Source organism: Pogona vitticeps, chromosome 4 (assembly GCF_051106095.1).
Source record: "Pogona vitticeps strain Pit_001003342236 chromosome 4, PviZW2.1, whole genome shotgun sequence".
NCBI classification, from domain to species: Eukaryota; Metazoa; Chordata; class Lepidosauria; order Squamata; family Agamidae; genus Pogona; species Pogona vitticeps.
Window position 1 is genome coordinate 18290786 of NC_135786.1, and position 27926 is coordinate 18318711.

The following is a 27926-nucleotide window of genomic DNA, read 5'->3' on the forward strand; positions in this document are numbered from 1 at the left end:
TATCACCTTCATATTAAATCCTAGGTTTCTATTTCACTATACATTTTGATTTTCGCTTTATTGGTTAGCCGTATGTATACAGCTACTGCTATACTTCTACTTCATTAAAAATATTGATGACAAATTTATTTCAGCTTCAGAACATGAACATTTACAAGAAATGTCACCTTTGGATTTGCTTGAGATCAAGTTGGAATATGTCACTGAAATGTATTTACTGCCCTCTATTAACAATTTGATAATGGGCTCCTCTCCCGGTATGAACCCCCAATAAAACCAAGAGGACTAAATCAGAAAACATAAGAATATAAGAAGAACTTCCCTGGATCACACCACTGGCTTGTCTAGTTCAGTGCTTCCCAGCCTTGGGCAACCCAGGCATACTTGGACTGCAACTCCCAGAACCCCCAGTGTTGAAGGCTTCTGGGAATTGCAGTCCAAGAACACCTGAGTTTTCAAGATTGGGGACCACTGGTCCAGTCCAAAGTCCTGTTCACAAACATCCTATTAGTTAAACATGAGTGCAACTAGACCCTCTATTTTATGTTCTTTAGCAACGAATACAGAAGCACAGTACATATGGGCCTTGAGGTGATATACAGTAGGAATATGAAGAAATCTTGTATCTCCCTTCTTGTCAAGACAACCAATATTAAGTTGGTGAGGCAGCATGGCCACAAAGAGTCCTCCAGCACTTCTTATGAGACTTCTTCTATTCATCATGAGAACAAAAGAACAAACACTTATTTGTTCCATATTTTTGTAACATACAGCAAGGCAAAACCAGTGCTTTTCCCCTTAGTACCAATGAATATATGCATACACATTCACAGAGAAATGAGATCAAAAAGACTCAACCAACCCATTCAGTTAGCACTCTGTCACACAAGAAGGAAAGCCAGGTTGCTTTTTCTATTGAGTTTCTTCTCCTCCACTACCCCAGAAATACACTGTCTCACACAAACACACAAAATGATCTCATAAATGCACGATAATCTCTCTGAAATTAACACAGTATTGTCATCTATAGCGTAGAGGAAAATTATCACATTACATTGTTTGCTGTACAGGAAATAAAGATTTTTTTAAAAAATCTTGAATGGTAGCTATTGACGGTCCAGTGCTCCACAAACTTGTTGAAGTCTCTTTTAATGCTTTTCACATAACAGCCCAGTTCCTTGGGCTGCATGCAGTCCAAACTGGAGACCTGCAATTATTCCAGTCCTGGACCTAGATGATAGAATTTAGATAGTCTGGACGGGTATATGATTACAGGCATAATACCATGATTTTCGTATGTTGGGTTTGTCTGTTCATAACATAAGGATCATCTGACATAATCAATGCATCAAGCTGTCACTCTACGTTCTGCTGACTGATATATGGGGAAGACACATCGTTTTTAATTTCTAATATGTGCAAATGCCAAGCTGGTACCCAAAGTTAGGGTAAGACCCATTAGTAGAGAAGTCCACTGCAAAGAAATCATCACAAAATAATTATTTATGGAGTCACTTCTAGAGAGGGTCATGAAGTGCAGTTTGGTGGTTCGGCCCAGTTTGGTGTGGCACTCACACAGGTGCTCCTTGGGCACCTCGTGGTTCCCTCCTCTACCTCCTGAGTTTATTCCCCCATTCACCAGCAGTAGCACAGACTTGCCCCCACTGCCTGCTCAGGTGGTTGCCCACTCAGACCAAGAGGCAGAGCAGGGAATCCTGCACTGCTGCCAGTAAGTGGAAGATTGCCCAAGAAGATGGAAGAGGGAAGCAAGGTTTTGCTGGTAAGTAGGCAAATGACCAGAGGAGACAAGGGAAGGAAGAACACAATGACCACGGACCACCTGTGCTGGTGGTCTGTGCCCATCTCTTGTTGTCCACGAGAGGTAGGAAAAATCTTTTCATTTCCATGAGCTCAGGCCACACTTGATACACAGACCAGGAAGCAAGCATGAACAAATGTGAAAGGCAACAATTGCAATGAGTCTTCAATGCAAAAAGAGAAAAGATCAGTTTGATAGATTTCAGTATAGTTTCACCAGCTGGTGGGGAGAGAGAAGATGTGAGTGATTAAAGTTGGACGCTAGCATGTTGATGGACGCTCAGATGACTAACTAGCCCAATACAAGCCTGGAAGATACAGAACCAGTGGGGGCAGGTTAGATAATAGTGGGCTTGGGGAGCTGTTGAGAAATTACATGCTTGCATTCTCACTACTCTTTCCCCTTTTTTGTTTCAAATTCTTTAGCTCCTTGTTTGACAGAGTTTTGTGAGACACTTCAATTTTGAGAGACAGCTTCCTAATTCACATGGTCAATATTAAAATCTTTCAGTGTAGACTTCAGTGTATCTCTGAGTCATTTCTTTTGTCTGTTATACAATCAAACAACTGAAATAAGCTCTCCAGAGAAGACGGTTGTCCCACATCATGACAACCTGGTCAGTCCACTGAAGATGTTGTTTCAGGATTGTAAAAATGTGTGTCATCTGTGTTTGCTCCAGAACATTTAAGATTGGGGACTTTATTCTGCCCTTTGATGTTCAGAATTCTTCTAGGACAGATAAGATGGGAAAAACAGAATTTCTTTGCATGGTGCTGATAGACAGTCCACATACAGTGGTGCCTTGCTTAACGATGATAATCCGTTCCAGGAAAATCGCTGTTAAGAAAAAAATATCGTAAAGCGAAATTAAAAAACCCATTGAAAGACATTGAAAACCGTTTAATGCGTTCCAATGGGATAAAAACTCACCATCCAGCAATGATCCTCCATACGGTGGCCATTTCCAGTGCCTGTATAGCGAGGAATCTGTCCCTAAGCACAGCGGGGAGCCATTTTAAGCAGCCGGTGGCCATTTTGAAAACCCGACGATCAGCTGTTTTTGATCATCGTAAAGTGAAAATCAGTTCCCGAAGCAGGGAACCGATCATCGCTAAGTGAAATTCCCCCATTTAGACCGTCATTTTGTGATCACAACTGCAATCGCAAAAACATCATCATAAAGCGGATTCATCGTAATGCGGGGTAATTGTTAAGCGGGGCACGACTGTATCTGGGTCATTAGATAGAGTGGACAGAATAACAGCTTTGTAGATCTTCAGCTAGAGTCCCATTTTGATCCCACACAAAGGATCAAAGTCTTCTGAAACGGGTGCTGGCTTTAGAAATGTGTGCGGTCACTTCATTATAAATGAGGATGCAGCAAGAGACAGTGTTGCCAAGATACAAGAACTTGTCCACTGCAATAAGGGGTTTTTCATATACTTCAGAACTGGTTCCTCATAAGTTGCACCCGGAGCAGTTTGGTATATCACCACTGTCTTATCAGTATTGATCTTCAGGCTGAAATTGTTGCCAGTGGAGAAGAACAGATCAAGACTTATTTGCATATCCAAAAGCATGATTGAGAGTGCAATCATTGGCAAAAAAAGTTCAAAAAATTAGATTTTCATTATGGCTTGTAGATGTTCCACATGTACACATGGGCATACACACACAGCATGCAAAGAGACATGAACTTTCTCAGTGTAACTTCATCTTCACACTGCTTCACAACATGAAATCAAGATAATTTAATATAGCCCAACAGCTATATGTGGGACATCCCACTAGGAACTGCATGAATCTGCTGTGTATACAGTCTTTCTCTGAACTCACATGGCACGTAGGTTGCATTCAGCTAGTCATGCATGCTTCAACTAGAAGGTCTATTGTTCAGTTTTATTTTTACTGAAATACGGAATGCTTATGTTCCTAGAAGCTGTCCATGCTGGATATCCTGATGTACTCACCCTGGGGTATCCACAAAGTTTCAGGCAATGAGCCAGCAAAAGTAGGAAAGCTTGAGATTGTGGCCAGGAGGTCCTATTATTAGCAGCCCTGCTCCATTCTTACAAACTCAAGGCCATGACTTCCTTTATTGAGTCAAGGCATCTCATGCTTGGTCTTCCTCTTTTCCTACATGACTTTATTTATTTCACTTTTGTTGCCTTCCTATGCACATATATGTTTGATGAGCTTCTGTCTGTGGATGCTCTCCACCAATTCTCCTCACCTTACAGGGAGGGCCTCTACAAACAGACGGTGCTTTCCTTCTTCAATTTGGTCACCCTCTTTATGTAGATCTGGTGCAAGAACCAAGGGGAATGGGGAAAACAAGACTTTCCATTTTGGGGTCAGTGAACTTTCTACACCAAGATGAACTACTGAAAATGGCTGCGCCGCTACACTCAAACCTGAAAATGGGACTTCAAATAAGATCTTCTTAATCTGAACTGAGCATGTTTATTGCTCAAAGTCCCTTGGATAAGATGCCGACATTTCCCAGCTGCGCCTCAGAAAAACATGCCTGCAATGTTTCATAGGATGATTGGAAAGAACATTTTATTTCTCAGCTGCTAAAGTACAAGATTTAAACAGGAGGAAATAAATATAAACAAAAAGACAAGAGAATTGTCTTCTGGTAACTTAAATGAGTCTTGACCAGACTTTTAATAGACAGAAGCAACAGATTCCAGCTCTAAAGAACTGGTCACCATTCTGAAAAGTGCTATGCTCAGTGATGATTCAGGACACTGAAGTGAAAGAAAAATATCCAGAGGTTACATCTTCTAACTTAACATCAAAGTCAAGGAAATAAACTTTGAACAAGTTATAGCATCGGACAAATTATTAACAGATACCAATTATATTTTTTTAAAAATCACACAGCGAGAGGACTCTTTTTTTTTTTACTTCCAGATGTAATTATGAAATATAGCAATTCTCCAAAGGTTGCGTATGACTTAACCAAAAATGTAAACGCAATAATGCATTCTCGGTTCAGTCTTCCTCTCTTTTGTCAGCTTTGCTTTCGTCCAATGTCAATGAAATATTCTTCACTGGATGAATTCTTCTCAAGATTCACACACGTACACACACATACACACACTTTTTAAAAAAAGTCCCTGGCTTTCTTTTATCAATGTTCTGACCGGTAGGTGGGGAAGGTTTCTGTTCGATGGATCTTCAGTGGACTTTCTTCTCCAAATCAGGTCAGGAAGAGAGAGGGGGGAAAAGCAATATTTTAGCCAACAATTATCCATTCCTAATTTTAGTACCTAAAAATTCTTCTCTCTCTCTTCTTAGCACTGTGCTTCACTTTTTGCTTAGGAAAAGCATACCTTTACAGAAATTGCCCAATCGTGTGCCAGATCTTTGGTCCATGAGACCAGTATGGTCCATGGATTCAGGCAGAATTCTTGCCAAGCCCTACCTGGAGATGCTAGGGTCTGAATCTGGGATGTTTTGGGTGCAGGTATGTGATTTACTCCTAAAGTATGTCCCTTCCACTCCTTAAATAAAGAAGAACAACAGGGACTTTTTCCTGGGGTACCAAAAGTTTGAGAGAATCTATACCTCTTGTTCCTATTCACCTTGGTTTTTCGGGGGCCAGGGGACCATGCACACATTTTCTCTTTCTTTTGAAAAGGAGCAGGGTCTCCTTGTTTTTCTTGGGAGAAGGGGTTCATGCCATGCATCAAAGCAGAATGGGTGGGATATTATGTTAATTGCCTTAAGTACCAAAATTGCTATTTACAGCTCTGCCTCTTTTTATAATATACATTCAAAAAAACGGCAGGATGGTAACTTTTCTCTTTTCTTTGTTGTTTGTTACACCACTTTGCTACCAGTGTTACCTGATCTGTGAGTGTTAGGTAAAAGGTAAAGGTTCCCCTTGACAATTTTTGTCCAGTCGTGTTCGACTCTAGGGGGCGGTGCTCATCCCCGTTTCCAAGCCATAGAGCCAGCGTTTTGTCCAAAGACAATCTTCCGTTGTCACATGGCCAGTGCAACTTAGACACGGAACGCTGTTACCTTCCCACTGAGGTGGTCCCTATTGATCTACTTGCATTTGCATGCTTTCGAACCGCTAGGTTGGCGGGAGCTGGGACAAGCGATGGGAGCTCACTCCGTCACGTGGATTCGATCTTACAACTGCTTGGTCTTCTGACCCTGCAGCACAGGCTTCTGCGGTTTAGTCTGCAGCGCCACCACGTCCCTCCTCTGTGAGTGTTTGGATGCCATATTTTGATTTTTAATAGGGGCTCATTCTTTCTCCGTTACTGTTTGATTCCATTTGAAAAGTACCAGTGATGAACATGGTAACACCATATAGCCAAATGTAACTTGATAACGTGTAACAAAGCTCATAAGCATAGTTTCAGATAGGAAAAAAAATATGCATTTCATTGAAGCAAAAGAGCAGCTTTTGAATATTTTCAATCTCAATGTTATGTGCCTTACACTAGGATCAATTTTGGACTGTAATTCTTAAGATAAGACAGGACTTAGCTTCCTTCCCTGCTTTCCCTATATTCTCTGTATTGGATTTTAAGCCGCTAACCTTAGCACACTCAACTGGGATTCAGTCCTGTTGAACACAACGGGACTTATATCTGGGTAGACATGCATTGGATTGCACTATTAAAATATATAGGGCGACTACAGGAACTGCTGCTCAACTCAACTCATTTATGCACACTTACCTGGAAATAAAACTCACAGAATTCAGAGGGTCTTACTCCTGAATAGACATGTACAGATTGTACTGTACTCAAGAGTTCAGCCTCTGAGGGCGTACAGTAATTGGAAAGGAACACCATTGCATATACTTTTATTGGCCACTAGATGTCCTTCATTGATTGTAAGAGAAACCACTAGCCACACGTCTAAAGTCTTAAAACTGTTAGGGACACCATGCCCTGAAAATCTGAATATCTATGCTGTTCTCAGAACTTTAAAATGTTTTTTTTTTTCAGAGAAAATGTTCCCTTTTTTGGACTGCAATGCTTTGCCATATTCTCCAAGCATGGGCATGCTGGCTAATGAAATCTGGATCTTGTCATCCAAAAAAGTAACTTTCCTAAGCTCTTTTCTTCCCAAATCAATGAACACAAGTTTATTGGTGGGTGGGTAGGAATTACATCTTGCAAAATATCCTAGGATCATATGTAAAAAGATGTACAGTTACTCTTCCAATTCTTCTGCAGTGCTTTTGCAAATGTCTGTAGACTGTACATGGAAGAAAGCAGACATTCGTTCGCTGCGAATGAGTGGGAGAATATTCATAGCAAGCCAGCTGAATTATTAATAGCCTGGAGTGGATAATAAGCCTTATTCTTTCCCAAGTACAATGGATTGTGGACCAATAGGTGGCTTAGAATGAGTAATATGGGGGAAGAATGAAGATTTGCTTGCTGGTTCTACTACACCTCTCTTCCCTGTTCAGACTGAATGAGGATGGTTCTTACAGAGAACAAAGGCACAGCATATGATCTGGCAACATCAGGTTCAGCACTGCAGTCAATAACCTCCTCCTTTGTGCTTTTGGCTGAATTTCAGTACTGTACAAAAATAACCCCTTCGTGTCTGGCCATGCAAGGAAAAACAAAGAAAGGATGGGAAAGAAAGGGTCCCAAGTAATAGCTGTCCATGCAGGAGCTCAGTCACATATGTACATGGACGGCAGTTTACGAGAATCCTTGCTGAAGCAGTGCAGGTCATCAAAATCTGACACACCTAGTGGTAGAACTTGGAAAAGTTTCTCTCTCTCTCTCTCTCTCTCTCTCTCTCTCTCTCTCTTTTTTTTTTTTTTTTTAAGATGGAGGGTAAAATCTTCTCAAATTTACCCCAGCAGAAGCCAAGGACATCATCATCATCAGGCACCAATAAAATTTAATTCAGACTTCCTATCCTAATGGTTTTGTGGGTTTTTCGGGCTCTTTAGCCATGTTCTGAAGGTTCTGGAGGTCAACCTTCAGAACGTGGCCAAAGAGCCCAAAAAACCCCAACAACCATTAGATCCCGGCCATGAAAGCCTTCGCAAATACATTCCTATCATAAGCTTCCTATCCCCCAACAGGAAGTTTCCTAAGCTTCCTATTCTCTAGCTTTCAGGTTCCACGGCTCCTTAGGACTCCCTTTTGCTGTGGGAAAGCCTTTAGGAGCCTCAGGACAGGAGAGGGGCAGAAGCCTTTAAGGGTAAATACAATCACAGCTGGATTGCCACTGCCAGGATCGGAGACAGTCTTTGAACGGTTACACATGCTTCTCACCTTGTAGACCAAAAAGCTGCCCGGTGCTATGCTGCCGTGTGATGTGCTGCCAATAGGCACTGCGTGGCAAGGGGACCATGGTGCCAAGGGAAACCGCTCGGTCACTCATTTTCATCTGCAGCTGAAAGGAAGCCCAAGAGATGCAGGGATTAAGACCTGGTGACAACATTCAATCCTTCTCCATTGATGTCCCACTAGATCATAAGAACCCGGGAATCTGCTTAATTCTAACTCAGATCCTTGGTCTACCCCAATCAAAATGGCCAGTTCTGAACAATTTTCTAAGTTTCTTTCCCAGAGTAGATCCCTGATCATTTTTGGTCATGTCCAGCCCAAGTGCTAATCAAACCTGACCTGCTTAGCAACTGAAATCAGACAAGATGAAATGTGTTCAGGCTGGTAGGGTTGTTATGTCTACCATGGGCTTCCAACTCTTTTACCTCTCTGAATCAAGGACATTAGAAACAATTGAGCTAATGACTTATAAATTTAGCCAATATGCTTAAACACTGTGATTTTGACAATTATGTTTGCAATCCTATAAACTCAATGCAATTTTCTTCTGAACAGACAGGCAAAGAATTGTGCCATGGCTATGGAATATACGGGTGGGTGTGGTGCTCCTACAATCATATCTTGTTTGTAAATCTCCCAGTGACACCTGGTTCTCACAGCCTGCTGTAGAAAGGCCTTCTGGAACACATGGGTCTCTGTTCTAATCAAATAGAGATCTTCTGATGTTCTTATTCATGAGTTGTCATTTAAGTTCTAAGTTCTGCAAAGTTTAGTCATTCGTACAGATGCACATATGCACACACACACACACACACACACACACACACACACACACACACACATTTCAAAATCAGCTCATTATCTTTAAACACCCACAATCTATGTTAACACTATTAAATCACACAATTGAAGCTTCTACCCACACCACATTAAATAAATATGGTCCCTCAAATATGTGACTTAACAGCTTGCACTGTTATTCTATAATCCAATGCCATGGAAACAACTAGAAATCTATTTTAGGAATTGCAGCATTCTGTAAAATAATGATTTTTTTAAAAAAAAACTCTCAAAGTGTACTCTTATATGATGTGCAGGGAGCTAGAATAATCATTTCTAATTTGAAAATAAAGCAGTGTTTGGATTTAGGAGCAATCTCTGGTAGAAGGGGAGGGCTGAAGAGAGCTGTTTACTCAAAATAAATAAATAGCTTCAAACAAAAAAATGCTGTATTTGTGTGCATGGGAGGGGGAGATATTGAAAGAGGGCACATTTTAAAGAAGAGAAAGAAATTGGAAGGGGAATACAACGCCACCAGCTTGACTTATTTTCATTTACAGATCTCAGAAAGTTTAGAGACAAAGGGTCAAACTAGGCATGTTTGGCATGATTTTAAAAGAGGTGCTCCTTCTAGTGGTGAAAGATGTCTGTCTGTCACACCACCCTCTAATAGTGAAAAATTTGTGTTTGTCATATGTTTCTCTCCCACTATGTGGCTGATTGGTCATTAGAAAATAAACATAGGCTTAGTTTGCAAATCTGATGGCTGAAGCATGCATGTCTAATGAAATTCAGGGGTGGGGCAGAATGTATTAATTGGAGGAAACACTTAGTCCCCTTAATGTCCCCTGAGCTATTGAATATCACAAGAGAAGGAAAAAATACTTCTGCTTCCCTTTCCATTTCTATAACTTTTAATAAGCCCTACATTACTAATAGAGCCAGCCCAAGACATTTTGCTGCCAGAGGCAAAGAACAACACCATTTCCCAGACAAAAGCCAAATGGACAGGCAGCTAAATCTTACTTCAACACTGACTAAAGGAGGATACATTCCACTGCACCTGAGGGCTGCAGGCAAGCACAAGAGGCTGAGAGACATGACTGTATCCTTCTCACTGCCATTCCTTGGATTAGTTCTGGGAAGCCAAATAGCTCAGTGGATTAGGTATCTGGCTGTGGAGCCAGAGACTTGGAGTTCGATTCCCCAGCATGCCTCCTTGACAGGGGGTGGGCTCGATGAGCCATAGGGCCCCTCCCAGCTCTGCCTTTCTAAGATGACAATGATGAAGAAGGGAATGTCGTCATTTTCCTAACGGTAGGGCTGGCGCCCATGAATTACCTACACTGCTCTCAGATCTGATGCAGCAACATATTTATAATGTTTGACTTTTTCAATTCAAAATCGTGAGTCAATCGGTAAAGCTGGCCCAAGTCATTTCCTACCATGCCTTCATTAAAGAGCTGCCAAATTGCTTGTCTGGTGACCCCCACAGGTTAAGAAGAAAGAACCAGGGCAAGTTAACAAGGACCAAAGGAAGCCGCATGCTCAGACATATCCGTCAAATCAAAAGTTGAATTCCTGCTTAGGAAAAGATGGCCTACAGACTTGGTGTCATTAATACGAGCTTGCTAGAGGATTAGAGGCATAACGAGGGCGCATACCATGGAGTTTTTCACACTCTGTAATAAGTGGTCATGTTGTTCTGCTATGGTCAGAGCTGCCGAGTGAACTTTCTGATAGATCGCCTCCCCGTCTCGCGTCTGAAAGATGAACAGTCCTTCCCCTGTGTCACACATCCTGCCAGAAAGATCGGACTGATTTAGAAACATACCTCTCTAAAACTGCCTGCAGATACCCTCCCTCAAAAAAAAGACTAGCAAACAGGAAGAAGACACCATCAGATTAATCCACATTAAACCACAATCATACTGTGTGTATATTCACAAGCCACAACCAAGTAGTCTACGATCTGGGTTTAGGTACCCAACTTCACAGCAACCAGTGTACCTGGGCTGCCCAAACAAATCTTTATAAACCCATTCAAGGAAGAAAAGAACAGCACACAAAGGGGATCGTTTTCACTTTTAGATTTAGACAATCTTCATATATTCTAGATTTTAAGCCATGCTATCTCTTGAAGCAGAACTTTTTTACAACAATTTTTCTGCGTAGAGCCTCAACGGCAGCCTCATTAACAGAACAAAAACAGAAGGCATGTTCTCCCTTGTTTTGAATCCTGTTCCTGCTAAATATTTCTGTTCAGCCCAGTCCATCAAACTGAACCATGCAGCTTGGATCCAAGACATGCTATCTGCATATAAGCCAATACGGTGTAGTGGTTGGTAAGAGTGGTGGACTAGACTACAGAGATACAGATTTAATTGCCCACATAGCCATGAAGCTCAGTTTGGGCTTTGAGCCAGTCAGTATCTGTCAGTATTTCACAGGGGTGTCATAAGCATCAGAAGGGTGGGGCTGAAGGGAGACAATGGATGCATTCTTAAACTCTTTGAAAAAAACATAGGATGCAAATAAAAAATATGGAGAAGCAACAAGGGCTCACTGTGTTGTTTGCTATTTCCCTCCCCCTTTACACTTTCCTATGGTTATCCTGACAGCCCACTTAAGTTTTCGAAAGTATGCCTGTTTTCAAAGCCCTGGTCAAAATTTTTCTCTAGCAGATGGGTAAGTGTAATACATGTATATCCTTCTTTTAAAATTATCTCCAACTCTGATTCAGCATATTTTCCTGGGCTTACAGTGGCCAGATTCTATTTCTCAGGAGAATTAAAATACTGGCTGCTTTCCCAGAATGAGATAATTTTTCCTGTGCCACTACTGGCTTGAGATGTGATATTAAAGGGATATAAAGCAGCGGCTGCATCCATGTCTTGCTTTTTGTGTGTCTCAATAGCACTGTCTATTATTATTCACATAGTCTATGAAACAAGGCCTCACAACCTCATACAGACAAAGGAGAGAGATTAGGGGCATGCAATTCTCTAGACATCATCCTTCTTTTCCCTCCAAGTTTAGTCCAATTTCACTGCTCTGGTTTAGTTTAGTTTAACAGAATGGGATCTATCTTCTCTTTTTCTCCCCAATTTGTGTGTTGGCTTTAAAACTGTATGTCGTGCCTAAATATGGTTTTCCATCAATGCAAATGTGTTTAAACAGAATTTTGCACACGGGTGAAATGTGCAGATTTTTCTCTGCCCGCTCTTCAAATGTACAGCTTTTTTCCAGTCACTTTTTCATGTGACAGTTCCAGAGAGGAAGTTGTATCTGCCCTGCTATGATGGTCCTTCACTTTCTCCTGAAGCTACCTTCCTCATATTTCCCCTTCCAGGAAGAAATGGTAGGCCTTCTTTTCCTTTTCTTTAATCACTCTGGACAACCACCTTTAAAGTTTCTCCTCAGTAGCACATTATGCAAAGCTCTGTATCCACACAGTAAGTAAAATTTATATCAGAAGGATCCAAAACAGAAGAAAAAAATCCCTGTGTGTTAACAGAGAACTGCAGCAAGCGATGGCAGCTGCAGAAAATTTGACCACTTTATTAGTAACTTCGAGGACTTGATCAGAAAGAAACATTGAGATATTTGGGGGGAGATCTATATGGGAATTTTTGAAGAATAGATATAAGAAATTCTTTACGATGATCCTGGTAGAAGGAAAGGTGTCCCATTTTGCCACTATTACAAGAATATTAATGATACTGAAAAAGTGCTCCATGATATCTCCTCTCCAAGAGCACAGAAGGCAAGACATTAAATAAATATTTCTTGAACTTGGAAAAAGTTAAATTAGCCAAATTTAGCTGCCTAGAGTAGTCTTTTAGACCAGATGGGCGGGGTATAAATCAAATACATTAAAAAAATATGTAGAGGGCACAAATGTCTTATTGCTACAGCACTCTACTTACTGAGCAATCTTTAAATATTCTTCTAAATTCTATGTCCCAGATTCTCTGCTTAGCAACTGGTCTGACTTTAAAGCAAGCAAGCACTATTAAGGTGCTGGGAGAAAATCCCAGGGACAGTAATTCCTTAGACAGGTGTCTTTTCCATTTAGTTTGAAAGATCTCTAATGTTAACAGTGCAAGTCCTACTGACAGAAAGATATGTTTCAGCCAGTAGCTTATCAGGTATACACTGGTATGACATTCAATAGGAAATAGACCTCATTCTAGGCACCAAACCATGTTATGGATATAATATGGAGCTGAAAATATAACTCTCAGAAATCTAGTTTGAATAATTTCTAAAGGTCTAAAGTAAAGACGGACACAAACCTCCAATTTGGCAGTTTGAACCAGTTTGTTTATTGGCCAAACAGGTGTTTGACACTTCGCAGCCCCGCCTCCTCTAGTGGGCATCCACTCAGAGGCAGTGCCTAGAGGAGGCAGGGCAGGGAAGCCAGGGCACTGCCTCTGATTGGGCACCCATTGGCGGAGGCAGGGCTGTGAAGTGCCAAACATCTGTTCAGCTAATAAATGAACCAGGGCGAACCATTGAACTGAGGGTTTGTGCTCATCTCTAGTCTAAAAAGCATGCAATTGTTTGTGCGACGATCTTAGCTATTAACAGTTGGATAACAGAAGGGAAGCTGGTGCTGGTCTTATTTATTTATTTATTTATTTATTTATTTATTTATTTATTTATTTATTTATTTATTTATTTATTTATTTATTTATTTATTTATTTATTTATTTATTTATTTATTTATTTATTTATTTATTTATTTATTTGAGTGCAATAAATTAAATTCAAATTCCTCATTGGTATGTTGCTACCAGGACCTTATCTCAGGTCCACAATTCCACCCTCATATAAGGACAAAGATAGCTGGGTGAGGATAAAGCTTTGTGGCAGTGAATAAGCATGGCTTGCAGAACCAAAATGTTTTTTTATTTAATACAAAAGTACTAACAAAGATATATAATGTTTGATGGTTGTTGTGGGTTTTTCGGGCTCTTTGGCCGTGTTCTGAAGGTTGTTCTTCCTGACATTTTGCCAGTTTCTGTGGCTGGCATCTTCGAAGGACTAGAGTAGGAACTCTGTCCATGCTCTGTTGCTGTTTGTTGGATAGTTGAGTATTTATAGCTGTGGGAACAGCTTTTGCCTTTTTCAGGAGATAGGGTGATCAGCGTGTTTTTGTTGTGGATATATTGTTATGATAAGTGGGAGAGATTATCTTTCGGTATGGAGAAGCGCAGTTGCAGAGTTTGGAAGATGACTTCTAGTCCCTCTTTCAGTCAGAGGCTCCAAAATGCTTCCCCAGATCAAAAGGGATCCCAAGTGGGGAGGAGATAGGAAACTTTTAATTAAAGTCCATGGATGATGACATTATCCCTCTTACACATAGAGAGCTATATGAACAGGCTTCAGGCCAGTTGTATGCACAACTATGTAAGTTTCATACCACTTTAAAACCGCAGGCTCTATCCTAATGAATCATGAGGGTGGTGGTCCTGCTAGAGAGTCAAGTCTAGGCATTCTGTTGAACTACAGCACTCCAGCTGTCCAGCAGAGTGGATCCCAAGCTTCCACAATTATTGGTTCTGCTAGTTAGAGGTTCTGGGTTAAAGGTGTATCAAAGAGCTAAAAATGTATAGTGTAGATCTAGTCTGATAATTCTGTCATTCAACTTCCTGATGGTTCTCAGCTATTCTCCCACTAAGCCTTTTCTCAGGAAAATCCATGCCCTCTACCACTCTCTCCATGCTTCCCTGGAACCCTTTACTTCTTCTCCTCACTTGAATAAAAAGTCCCCATTACATCCTAATTGTGAACTGAAATCAGAGTCCTCCCACGTTCGTGTCTGCGAGAGTTTTCCATCTGAAGTGCCCAAATCAGCCAAAGTCTAGAGAGAAGATATTCACTCACCTCCCTGCTTCAAATGTGAACCAAGTTGAATCCCGCCCATATCGCCGGAGGGCACTTAAAGGCCAAGAGACGAGTTTGACTCTGGGATTCTGGATGTCCCAAAGACAGATATTTTCGAACGTTATCTGTAAGGTACATTCTCCGTGCACATCTAAATTAGGAGATGGCATCAAATACACATTGAATCTCTCTGGGAGAAAAACAAAAGATTTAGACTAAAATCTTTGCAGAATTAAAAGACTGCAGGCATTATACAATCATATCAAAATATCTGCATATTCAGTGGCATTTTTCAGTGCCTAGGGTACTTGATCATGCTTGCCCATTCCCTCTAATTTTTAGCCTTACTGGCTGGGACTCTGCTCTTCTCATGAGCAACTCCATCCCCATGACTCCGCTCCCCAACCATGAAGGGGTGCACCTTAGAACCTTGCTCAAAACAGTTTGATAAAATGAGAGAAGTATTCTAAACTGAATGATGGGTGGAGGGTTACAATTTTGGATTGTATAATTTCAGTTTGCAGGGAAACTCACAGTTGTGAAGAGCCACCAAATTTTACATAAAACACTATTGCATGCAGAAAATGAGTACTTCATGTAGACCTCTGCCTGAGGTAGTAGTGTATTTCATGCACAAAGCTCTGGGACAAATCTAGTTGTTAGCCCTAACTAGGTTAAGCCCATTCAAGTGCTGTTTAGTCAACATGTAAAAAGCAAAGCAAAGTGTGCTGCTTATATACTGCCCCATAGTGCTTCAAGCACTCTCTGGGCAGTTTACAAGTGAATTGTGCAGGCTACACATTGCCTCCCCCCCCCCCCAGCAAGCTGGGTACTCATTTTACTGACCTTGGAAGAATAGAAGGATGAGTCAACCTTGAGTCGGCTACCTGGGATCGAACCCCAGGTCGTGAGCACAGTTTTGGCTGCAGTACAGCAGTTTAACCACTGTTCCACGAGCTTCTTAAAATGGAGTTTGTCTTTGATGTGACACTTTGACTTACTTTTTCTCCAGTACAAGGAAATATCTCGTACTGCAGTACCTGTTTCCTACACAAGAAAGCTCCACTAAAACCCACAGCACTGAAAGGTTAAAAATTTTGTACTATATTTCTCATAATCACCTAGTAACCATGCTGGTTGGGGGATTCTGAGGGTTGTTATTTTTTTATGAAGTAATTTTTCCCAGAACTGGAAAAAATGTACCAAGAGGAACATCATACCATGAATAAGCTCACAAATTATGAGAGTCATGCATCCATAAATACTGAAGCAGACAAGTATCCATAGATAAAGTGTAACCCCTATGAAATACTGGTTCAACCCAAAGGGGTAGGACTAAGAAAAAGCAGGGCTTTCAGATATTTGAATCATAAAGAGCGGGAGAGCTGAAGAGGCTGGAGCTGCCATTGCTCCTTAGACTGTTAAGGCCCTTGCCAACTTGGTCTAAGTGTTATATGTTTGTGTTGGACTGCTGGCTCCACATAGTGAATTCATGTATATGCAATTGAATTTATTTTTTATTCTAAGGTTTTGGGGACTCTGCATGGGGAGCTTCTACGTTATGTAACATCTTCTATGTTATGGATAACCACTGAGGAAGGTATCTTAGATTTTTGTCTGAATTTGAAATCAAAAGGACCCTTGAACTTTGCAATTCTACAAGCAACTTCTGCATTGGTACCGTTGCTAAGGAACTGGGTTCACAAATTATAGCATTTTGTTGTTGTTAGAATTGCTGGTGTTATCTGTTACATAATTGTGAATAAGAAGAGTCTCAATTAGTGAAATTGTGTTTGCAAGGTTCATTAATAGATATCTGAGTAAACAACTATCACCACAGAACTCAAACGTGTTACGAAAGCAACCCATGAAATATCATGAAATCCTACTGCAGTGCAAGTGAGGAGAATTCAGTGTCCAGCTGCTAGTGACCACACATTTTTGTAACATGTGGTTTTAGGGTTAATTCTAATTGCTAGTGTCTTCTGAGACTCTCTGCTTTATAGTCATCTGAGACGCTTTCACGCGTGTGTGAGGCACACTGCAGACCAAATGAAAGCTGTATGACGAAATCATGCCAAGTGGCAGAGTATTAGTACTGAGGCTCTTGTGCTTCATTCCAAGTGATCCTGACCCTCAAAGTAGATTAATACTTCTGATCAGTTCCCACTGTCAATTTTCCAATATGCACAGAGAGCGCAAACACACGGACAATGTCTCTTATACTACCTTGAATTAAGTTAAGGCGCATGGAGGTAGAGTACAGGTCAGGGAGCCCATGAACGACCTCTGGGCCTGATCTGGCAAACTGCATCGAACTGCCGAACTGCAGTAAGTGCCCCTCTCTATTATGAAGTCATTGTGGGCATTTGCTTTTAATGCCATAATTCCTATATCAATTTCTTCTTCTAGTATACCAATCCAGGACTTATGGCGCAGAGACCCTGGCTCATAACATACTGCTGAATATTAGTATATGAAAAACGTGGATGTAAATATAGATTTGTCACTGGTTAGTTAAATGGTTCAGTTTCTACCTTCCCCTTTAACAGCTCCAATTCCATTTTTTTAATTTCTATTTTTCATTTCAACTCTCCAACCTCACATATATATATGCACACTTCCACAAGGAAACCACAGATCGTAAACAAGATCACAGGGAAAATTTTAACACTGTTGTCCTGGCCTTACAGTCTTGGAGTATTTCTGGATTTCATGAGCCCATGGCAGAGGCACCCTGAACATTTCTATTTGTGGCTGTGTATAAAACGTCTCTACTTACCACTCTGTTCCCTCTCTACGCCGGAAGCCAATAGGTCAGGTTCTCCCAGGCTAATATCATTAATCTGAGTCCCCAGGCACTCTACTTGCAAAACTTTACACCATTCATCAGCTTCCAGCTCTGCATATAAATGACCAAAAATTTGCATGTTGGTGTGGTACATTTAGTCTATTTACTACTGCTGCAAAGTAATATTTTAAAAATGAAAGGGAAAAAAAGGGGGGGGGGGGAATGATACCCACCTGATTCACAAGCAAATGTCTTGGATGTGTCATCGTTAAAATAGATCCCTACAGCATGCTTCCTCGTACCTTTTGGCAACCGCAATACATTCTTCACATGATTCAGTTCTGTAACCTGAAATGGACACAATGAAAATTAAAAAGCAGCTTCTCGCCATTCTCAGTGAGATTGTTGTACAAAGAGCATTGTATACAACGGGCTTGCATAACGTATGATTCACTGAGATGAACGCAAGTCACGAACCATGTTTGACAACCCAGTAGGGGGCAATACATTTCCCGGTTCTGCTTCCAACCTCAGATTGAAAAAAAATAAAATAAAATAAAAGAGGCGGGGGGGAGTTAAAATAACCAGCAGGCTTGTACATTTGGCAGATCACATGTTTTTCAGGCTTTGGTTGGAAAAAGTGAACAATGCAAATACAGCACAGTGGTTGAAATCCACTGAATTTGGCGAGTCAACTCCTCCATCATCATCATCTTCGAATGGTGGGGCTGGAAGGGACCCTATGCATCATCAAGTCCAGCCCCTGTCAAGGAAGCATAGTGGGGAATCGAACTCCTAACCTCTGGCTCTACAGTGAGAGACCTAAAACACTGAGCTATCAAGAAGTCCTGTTGATTCAATGGACCTATTCTAGTTGTGACTTATTACTGAATTTCAGCCATCAAGCAAATGTGTGAAATGGATAAAAGGGGCAGAGCAGACAAGGTGGATTAAAGTAAAACAGGTACTGAGGTAATTTATTAAGATAACTAAATCAGAAAATTCAGTATTAGGCTGTCTCATTTCCACACTGGTTCTATGTAGGTATGCAGGAAAGAACACCATGTCTGAGTAGCTGGTAAAACAAGACAAAGCAGTCTTCTGAAGTCTGCTATGCAGGAGAGGGGCATTTCTATTCCTGTCCCCAGACTTTGGAACTCCCTCCCACTGGAGGCCAGGCTGGTCCCATCTTTGCTGTCTTTTCCCAAGCAGGCAAAGACCTTTCTCTTCAGTGACTGCCCGCCTGTGTGGGGTTCTGCACTGAATATGTGTTGATGTTGTTTCCATTTACCATATTTTTCTTTGGTATTTGTTAGATCCTTTTTAGTATTTGTATACTTTTTTTTCTTTTTGCTTTAAATATTGTCTTTTAATGATGTAAGCTGCCTTGGGTTCTTCTTAAGGAGGAAGAAGGGATAGAAATGTTTTAAATAAATAATAAATAAATGACCACAGAACAAATGAAACAGCTGGCAAGCTACAATTTGCTTATACATCAGACCTGATCCTCTGAGCCTCACCCATGTTTTATAAATATAAATTCCTTTCCTCCAGTACAGTATAGGAGTGAGGAATACATTATCTCAATCCAAACTTTTTAGGGTTCACATTACTCACAAAAGTGAGCACAGCCTGCAGCTCAAGGTGGCAGAGCTTGCAAAACAGGCAGAAGGTGAAACTGAGGCAAAATTTCTGGAATAAACTTGCAGAATCCCCAAAGGTGTACATGAAACCTGCTTAAGGTCCATGTCTGTTATAGTGATTAGAGTGATCAGTGCTTCAGAGCTTGATTGTAACTAGTTATATATCATGAGTTACTTTTAATTAATTTATTTCTAATTTCTAATTTAATTTCTAATTTCAAGAACCAAACCATAGCTAAGTTCTGTTATGAATAGAGATAGGGGTATTCGTATTCGTGGGGCCACTCTTCGACCTGGCAGAGAGGCTTGTTATCTCGCCTCCTACCAGGAGTGGCTAGCCGATCGTGAGCAATGGAGTGATAGACACTAGCGTATAGCTCGCAGCAGCAGCGAATCAGTGAGTGGACCGTCTGGCACCATGGGGCCATACCCTTGTTATCTCCACCTATGCAGGGGTATTCGTATACATATACGAATACCCCCATCTCTAGTTATGAATGCAACCTGACAAGGTGCATTTTGACTTTTTTGTTGTGTAGCTTTCAGTGGTTTTAGCCAATTTTTATAGTTACAGAAAGTGTGGCTTTACAACTCACGTGTCTTTTGTACCACAAACCAGCAGCTGTTTGCATTCTCATGTGCACATTTGCAATTTACTTTAAAAAAAGTAAATATATATATTTGTGACTAGAAAATAATAAGAAAGTAAAGAAATCCATTTTTGAATGTGGCAACTATAATTGCAGCTAACTACGTAGAACTGGAACTGTAATTAAATAAACTTTTCAAAGCATTGCAGCTATTTCTCACATTTATCACTGGAGACAAAAAAACAACAGACAGCTCTGCTTCTAGGTTACCCAAAGCATCTGCCTGAAGATCTAATTGAGTAAAATCCCTCATTTCCAGTTATTTTTGGCTATCTCAACTGGACAAGACACCTAAATGAGGAATTGCAAAACCCCCGTGAGATTCCTCATCTTCAATCAAGGGCAGGAAGGGGCTGTTTTTTCCAATTAACCCCCCATAACTAGGGAAAAGTGTCTATGCAGAATAACGTCTCTTCCCTCTGCAAAGCAAAGTACTGTACACATACAACAAGCCAAGAAAGACTGAATGGCTGTTAAAAATATGCAAGCAACCCATCCAGTGTTTCAGATTTGGTAATATCCATTAAATAAAACAGAAGACATCCTAGTGTTAGACAAGGCATGCCATATTGTGCAAAACATTCCTCACCCCTGTGCAAGAATAGTATCGAGAGACTTTGCAGATTCCTTACCATCCTTACTGGGGAGAAGAAAAATATAATAGTTCCTTATCCTCATTTGGAAGGATGGGACAAGCAACAATTTACATCCTTTCTGAACAGAATGCCGGTCAGGCAGAGTGACTCATTGCAGGCAAAATGAGTCAGCAATACAGCTCTGTCAAGTGAAGGAGTGCAAACTGGCCATAGAAATGAAAAAAGAAAAGAGTTGCATGGGACAAATAGCCTACTCCCAGCCTCCAATGCTTACCAGCTGTCCTCAAACTGTCCTTACTAATATCAGTTACGATGCCAAGTCAACTCAGCTTCTACCCATTCAATGGGAAATCTATCCTATCCTTTGCCCCGTGCGGCACCATTGCTTGAGTCATGTCTAAAGGAACACCACAGAACTGTGATACAATCTCAGATAGCTTTCTTTATATTCTTAAAGGTGGGATACAGAGATGGTTAAAATATACCCATAGATATAGTATTTAAAACTTGCTTTCTTGCATATTTCCATGTACGTAGGCATAGTTACGTGCATAGTTAGCCATGGTATTCCTGCCCGGTAATTATACTTGCAAGTTTGCAGGACAGCTTAAATCTGAAATCTTTTTGTCAAGTTGTCAAGTTTTTGTTTTGTTTGTTTTCAAATAAAGAAAACTGTATGTGACTGAAATTATTGATGGCCTGCAATGGCTTTATAGTGTTTAGGAGGGAAAGAAATAATAAAAAGAGAGGACGTTATTCAATTTATTCATATTATCAATTCATTTTTAAAGGTCAGACATGAAAGAGCAACCACTCTACCAAATTCCAAAAGGCAGAGCAATATATATCAACATGCATTTTGCAAGCCTCGGCTCCCATTTAAAGCTTCAAAGTTCATCTATCTGAAGAGCAAATTTTGTTTTCATGGGCTTACTTTTGCTTCCCATATGTGCACTTCACAATGGCATCCACTCATAAAGCAGACAATAGAGACTGTTCATCTCCCTGTGGTCATTATCTATACTGCCAAAGGTCCTGATCTGATAGTGCCAATATCAGGAAACGCTAATCTGTGTAAACACGAGCAGTTCTGTTCATCGTAACAGCTATGTGCACATGCACAAGTTTATTGCAGTTTATTATGCTAAGAGTTTAAAACTGTATGTGACCAGAGATGAGGTAATGCTTATGTTCCTTATTTGAAAGCAAGGGGAAAGAGTAATAGATGGGAAGGGGAAGGTGGCGATCCCTGCTGGAATCATTCTGAAGTACTTATCTATGTTATTTTTCTATAGAAACGTGTTTAAGAAATGTAATAGTCTGAAGCTTTGAACCAGAATGTGGCTTTACAGTGAACTATAAAAAGAGCAATTGCGGTGAGACCTCTCAATTAAGTAATTAGCAGCACTAAGCTTTTCCTTCACAATAAAAGGGCCTTCCCACATGATCCACAGCTTACTGTGTTTGACAGGATTCAGGACTAGCACTCAATGTCCCACATTAAAATCATAGTGCTTTGCTTCTGTATGTCCCACTGGGCCTGAATATCATGGCCCAACTGCCTATGTCAACAAAACATCACTCAGATACACCCACTGTCTTTACAATAATGTATCACAACTAACTGCATGGGGAAAAGCCTGTTCAAATTGTTTCAGCTTGAAAAAGTAGAAGTCCCCAGTGGGAGAGGTCCAGGCTTTTTTGGGAACGAAAAGAGCTGGACAAATTCAAATCAGCCTCTACATCCTGAGATCAGTAAAAAAAATATTCCAAATTCCCCTTTTTGTAAACTGAGCAAATCCCATGATCTTTGACCATGCAGTCACACTCGAAGTTGAGGAAGGGAAACGGAAGAGCCCTGTTGATTATTATATAGACCAATTCAGTTTAGGTATCAATTCGACACTTCAGCTGAGGGCCTTACTTGGTTTTGAATGCTCTGGACCCTACCTGATACTAGCTGGATCCTGAATCTGAAACATAATTCAGAAATTGCAGACCCAAAGGCTTCCCCTCACTTGAACATGCAAGTTTTTTTAAAAAATGTGCTGCCACCCCACCACTGAGGAAAAATACCATATTTTCTGTGTATAAGACGCCCCCATGTATAAGACGTCCCCCCACTTTTCTAACCCCAAAGTAAGAAATCTAAGTGGAGCTTAGCAAGTGTAGAGGGAAAAAGATCAAAGCCCTGCAGGATCACTTTGATCCCTGCTTTCGCTTCCACTTGTTTTTGTTCTCTCCTCAGCTTACTTCCGTGTACAAGATGACACTCAATTTTTATTCTAAAGATTTTAGACAAAAGTATAGTCTTATACATGGAAAAATATGGTATTCCTCTACATCCTATGTAGTATGAGACAAGGAAGAGAAAGCTAGAAGACTTGGGGAGTACTCTAGGTTGTGGGCAATGCACTATAGGATCAAGATAGCATCAGAGTAGGAGCAAGCCTCATGGGACTAATGCCCATTGTAGGATGGGAGAGGCAAGAAAAAGCAATGGGGAGTGAAGCAGTGTTCTTGCTCTGCAGCAATACCCAAGGCAGTTCAGTGGTAATGGCAGCAAGTTTGCTCTGCTTAATGCTGGGCAGAACGCCCAAGAAAGGGGGAATCCAAGTGGCGAAGGAAAAAAATTCAAAACTCACAAGGAAGCAAAATCAGTCTGAACTCAGACAAGAACGGAAGCACCCTATGCAGTCCCACACCACCTGAGTCCTAAACGAAAAGGGAAACTATCTCTAAACCAGTGAATGTAGACCCTGCCCTAACCTGGCCAACATGAAACCAAAACAAACAGAAATGCAACGTGCAAGACAATGTAAAGCAGAAGTGACCTCACATAGGGACCCGTCCCCACCATCTCAGTGATTAGAGAGATCAATCAGTGATGTAAACTGCAGCAGCAAATTTTTGCCAGTTAAAAGCAACTTTGTGCTTTTGCTCACAACAACTTCCCACAGAAGATGTTACAAGTTTGTGAAGTAACTTCTTTTGCTACAGAAATTTGGGTGGAACCTGAACAGCTTCTTTTCAGACAAATGTTATGCACAGGGAATGATTGTAGAATAAGGATTAATGGCTTGCTACAAACCTTGGGTTTCAGATAACTGCTTATGCTCTTGATTATGTACACGTAATTTTTTTAAAAAAAAGAAGTAGGAGAGAAGAAGTGACTATATAAGAGGATTGCATCTTATATTCAGGTTCTCATTCACATATCTTTCAGAGCAATGGATATACCATGCTACTTCGAATGACTATGCAGAGAGAAAAAGACATACGATTTATATCAGTAATTTGCCAGCTTGATATCCTTACAGATGACAAACCTTCTACACGGAACCAACATTTACTGCTCTGTATAAACTTCCCATGCAATCCCTATAGGAGATCAAATAAGGAAAATATTTTTAGTCTCTTTCCATGGCTTTTGAAAATGGCTCATTTAAATTTTCAATAAACTCTATTCCCAGGCATGACAAGCACAGTAAATATGCATTAGAGAGAGGTAGATGGGAGCACACAGATGAAGTGGATTCACATTCAGTATTCCGGTGAGGACTGTCCTTTAAATACTTCTTAAGCCAAATAAGAAACTATCAGGTACCAAAGGCTTATATTTTTGTTTCTGGGCTCTTTGAATTTTGGCAGACCGAAGTCTTAACTCATCAACATAGTAAGCTGTTACCCCGAGAGATTAAAAATTAAAGAATTGATTACTGTCATCATGGAATCAGAGGAAATTACACATGTACCTTCTTAGGCAGAGTGAAATCAGTACACCAATCAAAAGTAAACAACAACAAAACTTGGCTAATTTATAGCTCGGCAATACTATTTATGTAAACAGGCAGGAGGAGTTGGTGGAGAAGGTTTGTAGTGGGGCAAAGCTACTTTCAGATCCTCATAGAATGAATAGAGAATCCATATTGTCCAGGTTAGGCCTGTGGACTAGAAGTTCCCAACCCCTGTATTAACAAAGAAATTATATCAGATTCATTGATGTAGCACCTAATAGACTTGAGTGTTCACGGAGCAGGAAATACAGTTCTTGCATCTTGTATTTATGTGTTAGTTGACACCATCCCCAGACAGACTGACTGACAATGCCAAGATTGTGTTTCCTGCTTCACCCAGTGGTAGCTAGGAGTCCTTATAACCTTTGTGTTGGCATTGCTGGGTAAATGTATTTGGAAATACATACGGAAAAAATGGCTTCTCTTACAGCCCAAATCAGTATATGTAAGGAATCATCCAAAGACTTTCGCGCGATCACCTGACCTGTCTGGAGGCGGGACACAGTTTGCACAGATTTTCATAACAATTACTAAGAATTCATCCTCCATCAATTCCTAGGTGCTCCTTTAAATCTGACTTGTCATCTCTTAACTCAAATGGATCCTCCATCTGTGACCTTCAGCATGCCAACAGTCACTCTGGATCCTTTCTCTGTCTCCTGATCCCCATTTCCCCCGTCTACCAATAAAAATGAATGTTAAATACAACAACAGAACGAACAAGATCCTTCTATCAGTATCCTTCTCAGAAACAGTAGCTATTTGTTTCTCTCATGTTGTGACTTGCATTCTTGGGCACAGTAATTGCTGGGACATGGAAGATCTCCTGACCTGTGGTAACTCCAGCCCGGGGGGGGGGAATTGTCTAGCAACACATGAGGGCAAAAGCACCCTCCATCTTTTGTTTCCCAGCAACTGATACATGGAGACATGCCCCAATTGACACTGGAGGTGCCATATAGCCCTCTAGACTAGTAATTACTGATGGACTTAACCTCCATGAATTTTGAATCCATCCACGTTAGCACCCATCATTACACTGAGCAAAGTAAATTCCATAGTTTCGGTATGAGCTCTGTGAAGAAATTCTTCCTTTTATACATCTTGTATAACTTTTGCAATGAATTCTTCTAAAAAAGAAAAGCAAGTTACAGGTGAATTTAGTTAGAAAGGCTGCAAATGTTGAATTCCAATGTAGGTGTCACTGGCGATGCGAAAGATGAAACCAGAGGGAAGAGAAAGCTGTGACTCACTCCCGTTATGTTCCTTTCAATGGTTCTTTGCTACAAATATAATTAGCTGGATTTGTGCCACAGATACAGTAGCTGTCACAGTCATAAGGATTATAATTCTCAATTAGAAAAGGTAGGAGGAAACTGGGTATCATCAGACATTCCTTACCTTATGATAGCATCTGAAGTACGCAGCACGTTCATCTGAGAACTTCTCCATTCTTTTGGGCCCTTTGCTTGATGCTTTCTTAAAGACCAACCAACATCTCTGATAAATCTAGAAAAACAAACACTTTTTAAAGAACAATTTCTGCACCACTTATAGTTATTTTAAACATCATGTGTACATGTATGCATGTATGCATGAAATCATGTCTGATTCCACTGATTTCAGTGAAACATAAGTTCACTTAAGTGGATATCAGACACAAGCCAATGATTTCAAATCACGAGATATGGAGAACTCAATAAATATTGCAGAATGGCTTTAAGATTTTTGACATACTGCCATCTAACAGTGACCACTGTCATGTTCTGCTCACTCAGAGTGCAAAGATAAAGAACACAGCCAGTTAATGGAACAATGACAAATCATTCCCAATGTTGCTAAATCCACTGCTATTGTGTTGTATTTTAATTGGCTGGTTTTTAATTAATTAGTTATAATGCATTTTTTGAAGCTGGTGTAGCAAGCCAAAAGATCCATAGTTGACATTTCTAAGCTATGGACATGGTACATGGCAACTTATGATTTCCCGACATCAGTCACAATGCACGACACGTAGTGGGTAAAATCCAGCAGTAAGTCATGACTCAAGTAGGCCCACTGAATCGATGGAACTTATGGAAGAGTTGACTCTCCTGATCCCCACTGATTCAATGGGCCTGCTCTAGTTTCAGCTTACTGCTGGATTTCGGTCAGTAACAACTCAGGCTTTCTGAATGATTACCATGAAGAACGTTCATGTCTCTGAGGAAAATAATGATGTAATCATCTCTCATCATTGACAATATGGACAATGCCCCAATTTTTTTGCGCATCACTAGTTTGCCAGATCTGGCCTATTACAACAATGCTATTCAAGATAACTTGAAACCAGAAGTAAATCCAACTATTTTATGGGAACTTAAACACAAGAAATGGTGTACATCAGGCCGGACAACTAGTGATTTGGCAATAAGTCGCATTCTATCTTCTGTTCATCACTAAACCAGAGGCCAAATCATTTAGGAAGCAAGACAAGAACTTCATTGTGTCCCTTATAAAAGAACAACTCAGGAAACAAGAGACTTCAAACGTCAGCCAGAAACAAAGAAATCCAGTGCCATCTAGTGACTAAAATCAAGAATAACATTATCCACGCAGCAATTATGGAATGGACACTGGGGATGCAGACATGCACATGAACTGCAGTCCCGACCTGTGAGTCAATAGGACCTTCAAAAACTCAATGTGTAGTCTGCAAAGGAACCTCTAAGTACATTCAGCTGAATACATTTACAGAACTGCTGTGATCAACAGTCCAGATACGGCACATCTAGCTCTTTTGCAGACCTTTATGTTAGATGTGCTTATATCCTGCTGGATTCCAGCTGTGGTGGGGACACCGGATGTGTGACTTGCATGCATTTGGCCATCTCTTCCTCCCATGTAGCTTTAGGTGGATTCAAGCAGAACACTTGAATAGGATTATTATGCATAGCTAGGGGTGCTTTCCTTTCTGAGTTCACTTTCAATCTCTTGTTCTACGCCAGCCTCAGAAGCCCGTGCACTGATAAGCCAAACACAGCAGCCCTCAACTAAAAACCTGAGAGTGATTCATAGAATATTTAGCCACACAACCAATACAGCTGTACTTTTTATGGAATTGTTATGATTTGGCCTGCATCGTTTACTGTCTGGAAAGATGGACATGCGGGGGATTGGAAGGAAAGCAGAACACTGAATTTAGATAAGCAAGAGGAAATAAACTAACCCATTTAACTTGATAAGAAAAGGAATGCTATATTTGAAGGGGAAAAAAAGAAAAGGAGTATTATTGTTCTCCTGTGATTATATGTTTTTATATTTTCCAGCTGAAAATGTATCTCCCTACCTGAAATATGCAAAATAAGCATTGCGCTTTAATACAGAAGAAGTACAAAACTTTATCTCCAAATTTGCTTCCAAAGGCTAAAAGCTGGGACAGTGATAAGTCAAGAACAAGGACCAGAAAATAAATGCAGTCACTAGAAAACAGGGGAAATTTGCTGAAGTTAGAACCACCTGATTCGTACTGATGGATAGTGGACAGAGTAGATGGACTGGGACTCTGAAGAACAGGGTTTGAATCCCCACTCAGCCATGGAAACTGACCGGGGTGTGTGGGTGTGGAACTGATAAAACCACTCCTTAAGTATCTCATTTACCTGGAAAATCCTATGAAGGTCACTACA

At 40.6% G+C, this 27926-nt stretch overlaps 1 protein-coding gene across 2 annotated transcripts in view; it reads right to left on the bottom strand.

Moving 5' to 3' along the window:
• Positions 1–4354: 4354 nt before the first annotated feature.
• The window catches only part of DOK5 (docking protein 5), a 74794-nt gene continuing 51222 nt past the window's right edge, over positions 4355–27926 (bottom strand). Inside the window, exons 2-8 of one of the 2 annotated variants that reach the window (XM_020779541.3) lie at positions 25660–25767; positions 17806–17920; positions 17564–17683; positions 14782–14971; positions 10554–10689; positions 8095–8215; positions 4355–5017 (exon numbers count right to left, since the gene is read on the bottom strand). In XM_020779541.3, the coding sequence (XP_020635200.3) occupies positions 4959–5017; positions 8095–8215; positions 10554–10689; positions 14782–14971; positions 17564–17683; positions 17806–17920; positions 25660–25767 (849 nt within the window). In that variant the 3' untranslated portion in view covers positions 4355–4958. The remainder of the gene's footprint in view (positions 5018–8094; positions 8216–10553; positions 10690–14781; positions 14972–17563; positions 17684–17805; positions 17921–25659; positions 25768–27926) is intronic. The other variant, XM_020779542.3, reaches the window with a different exon arrangement.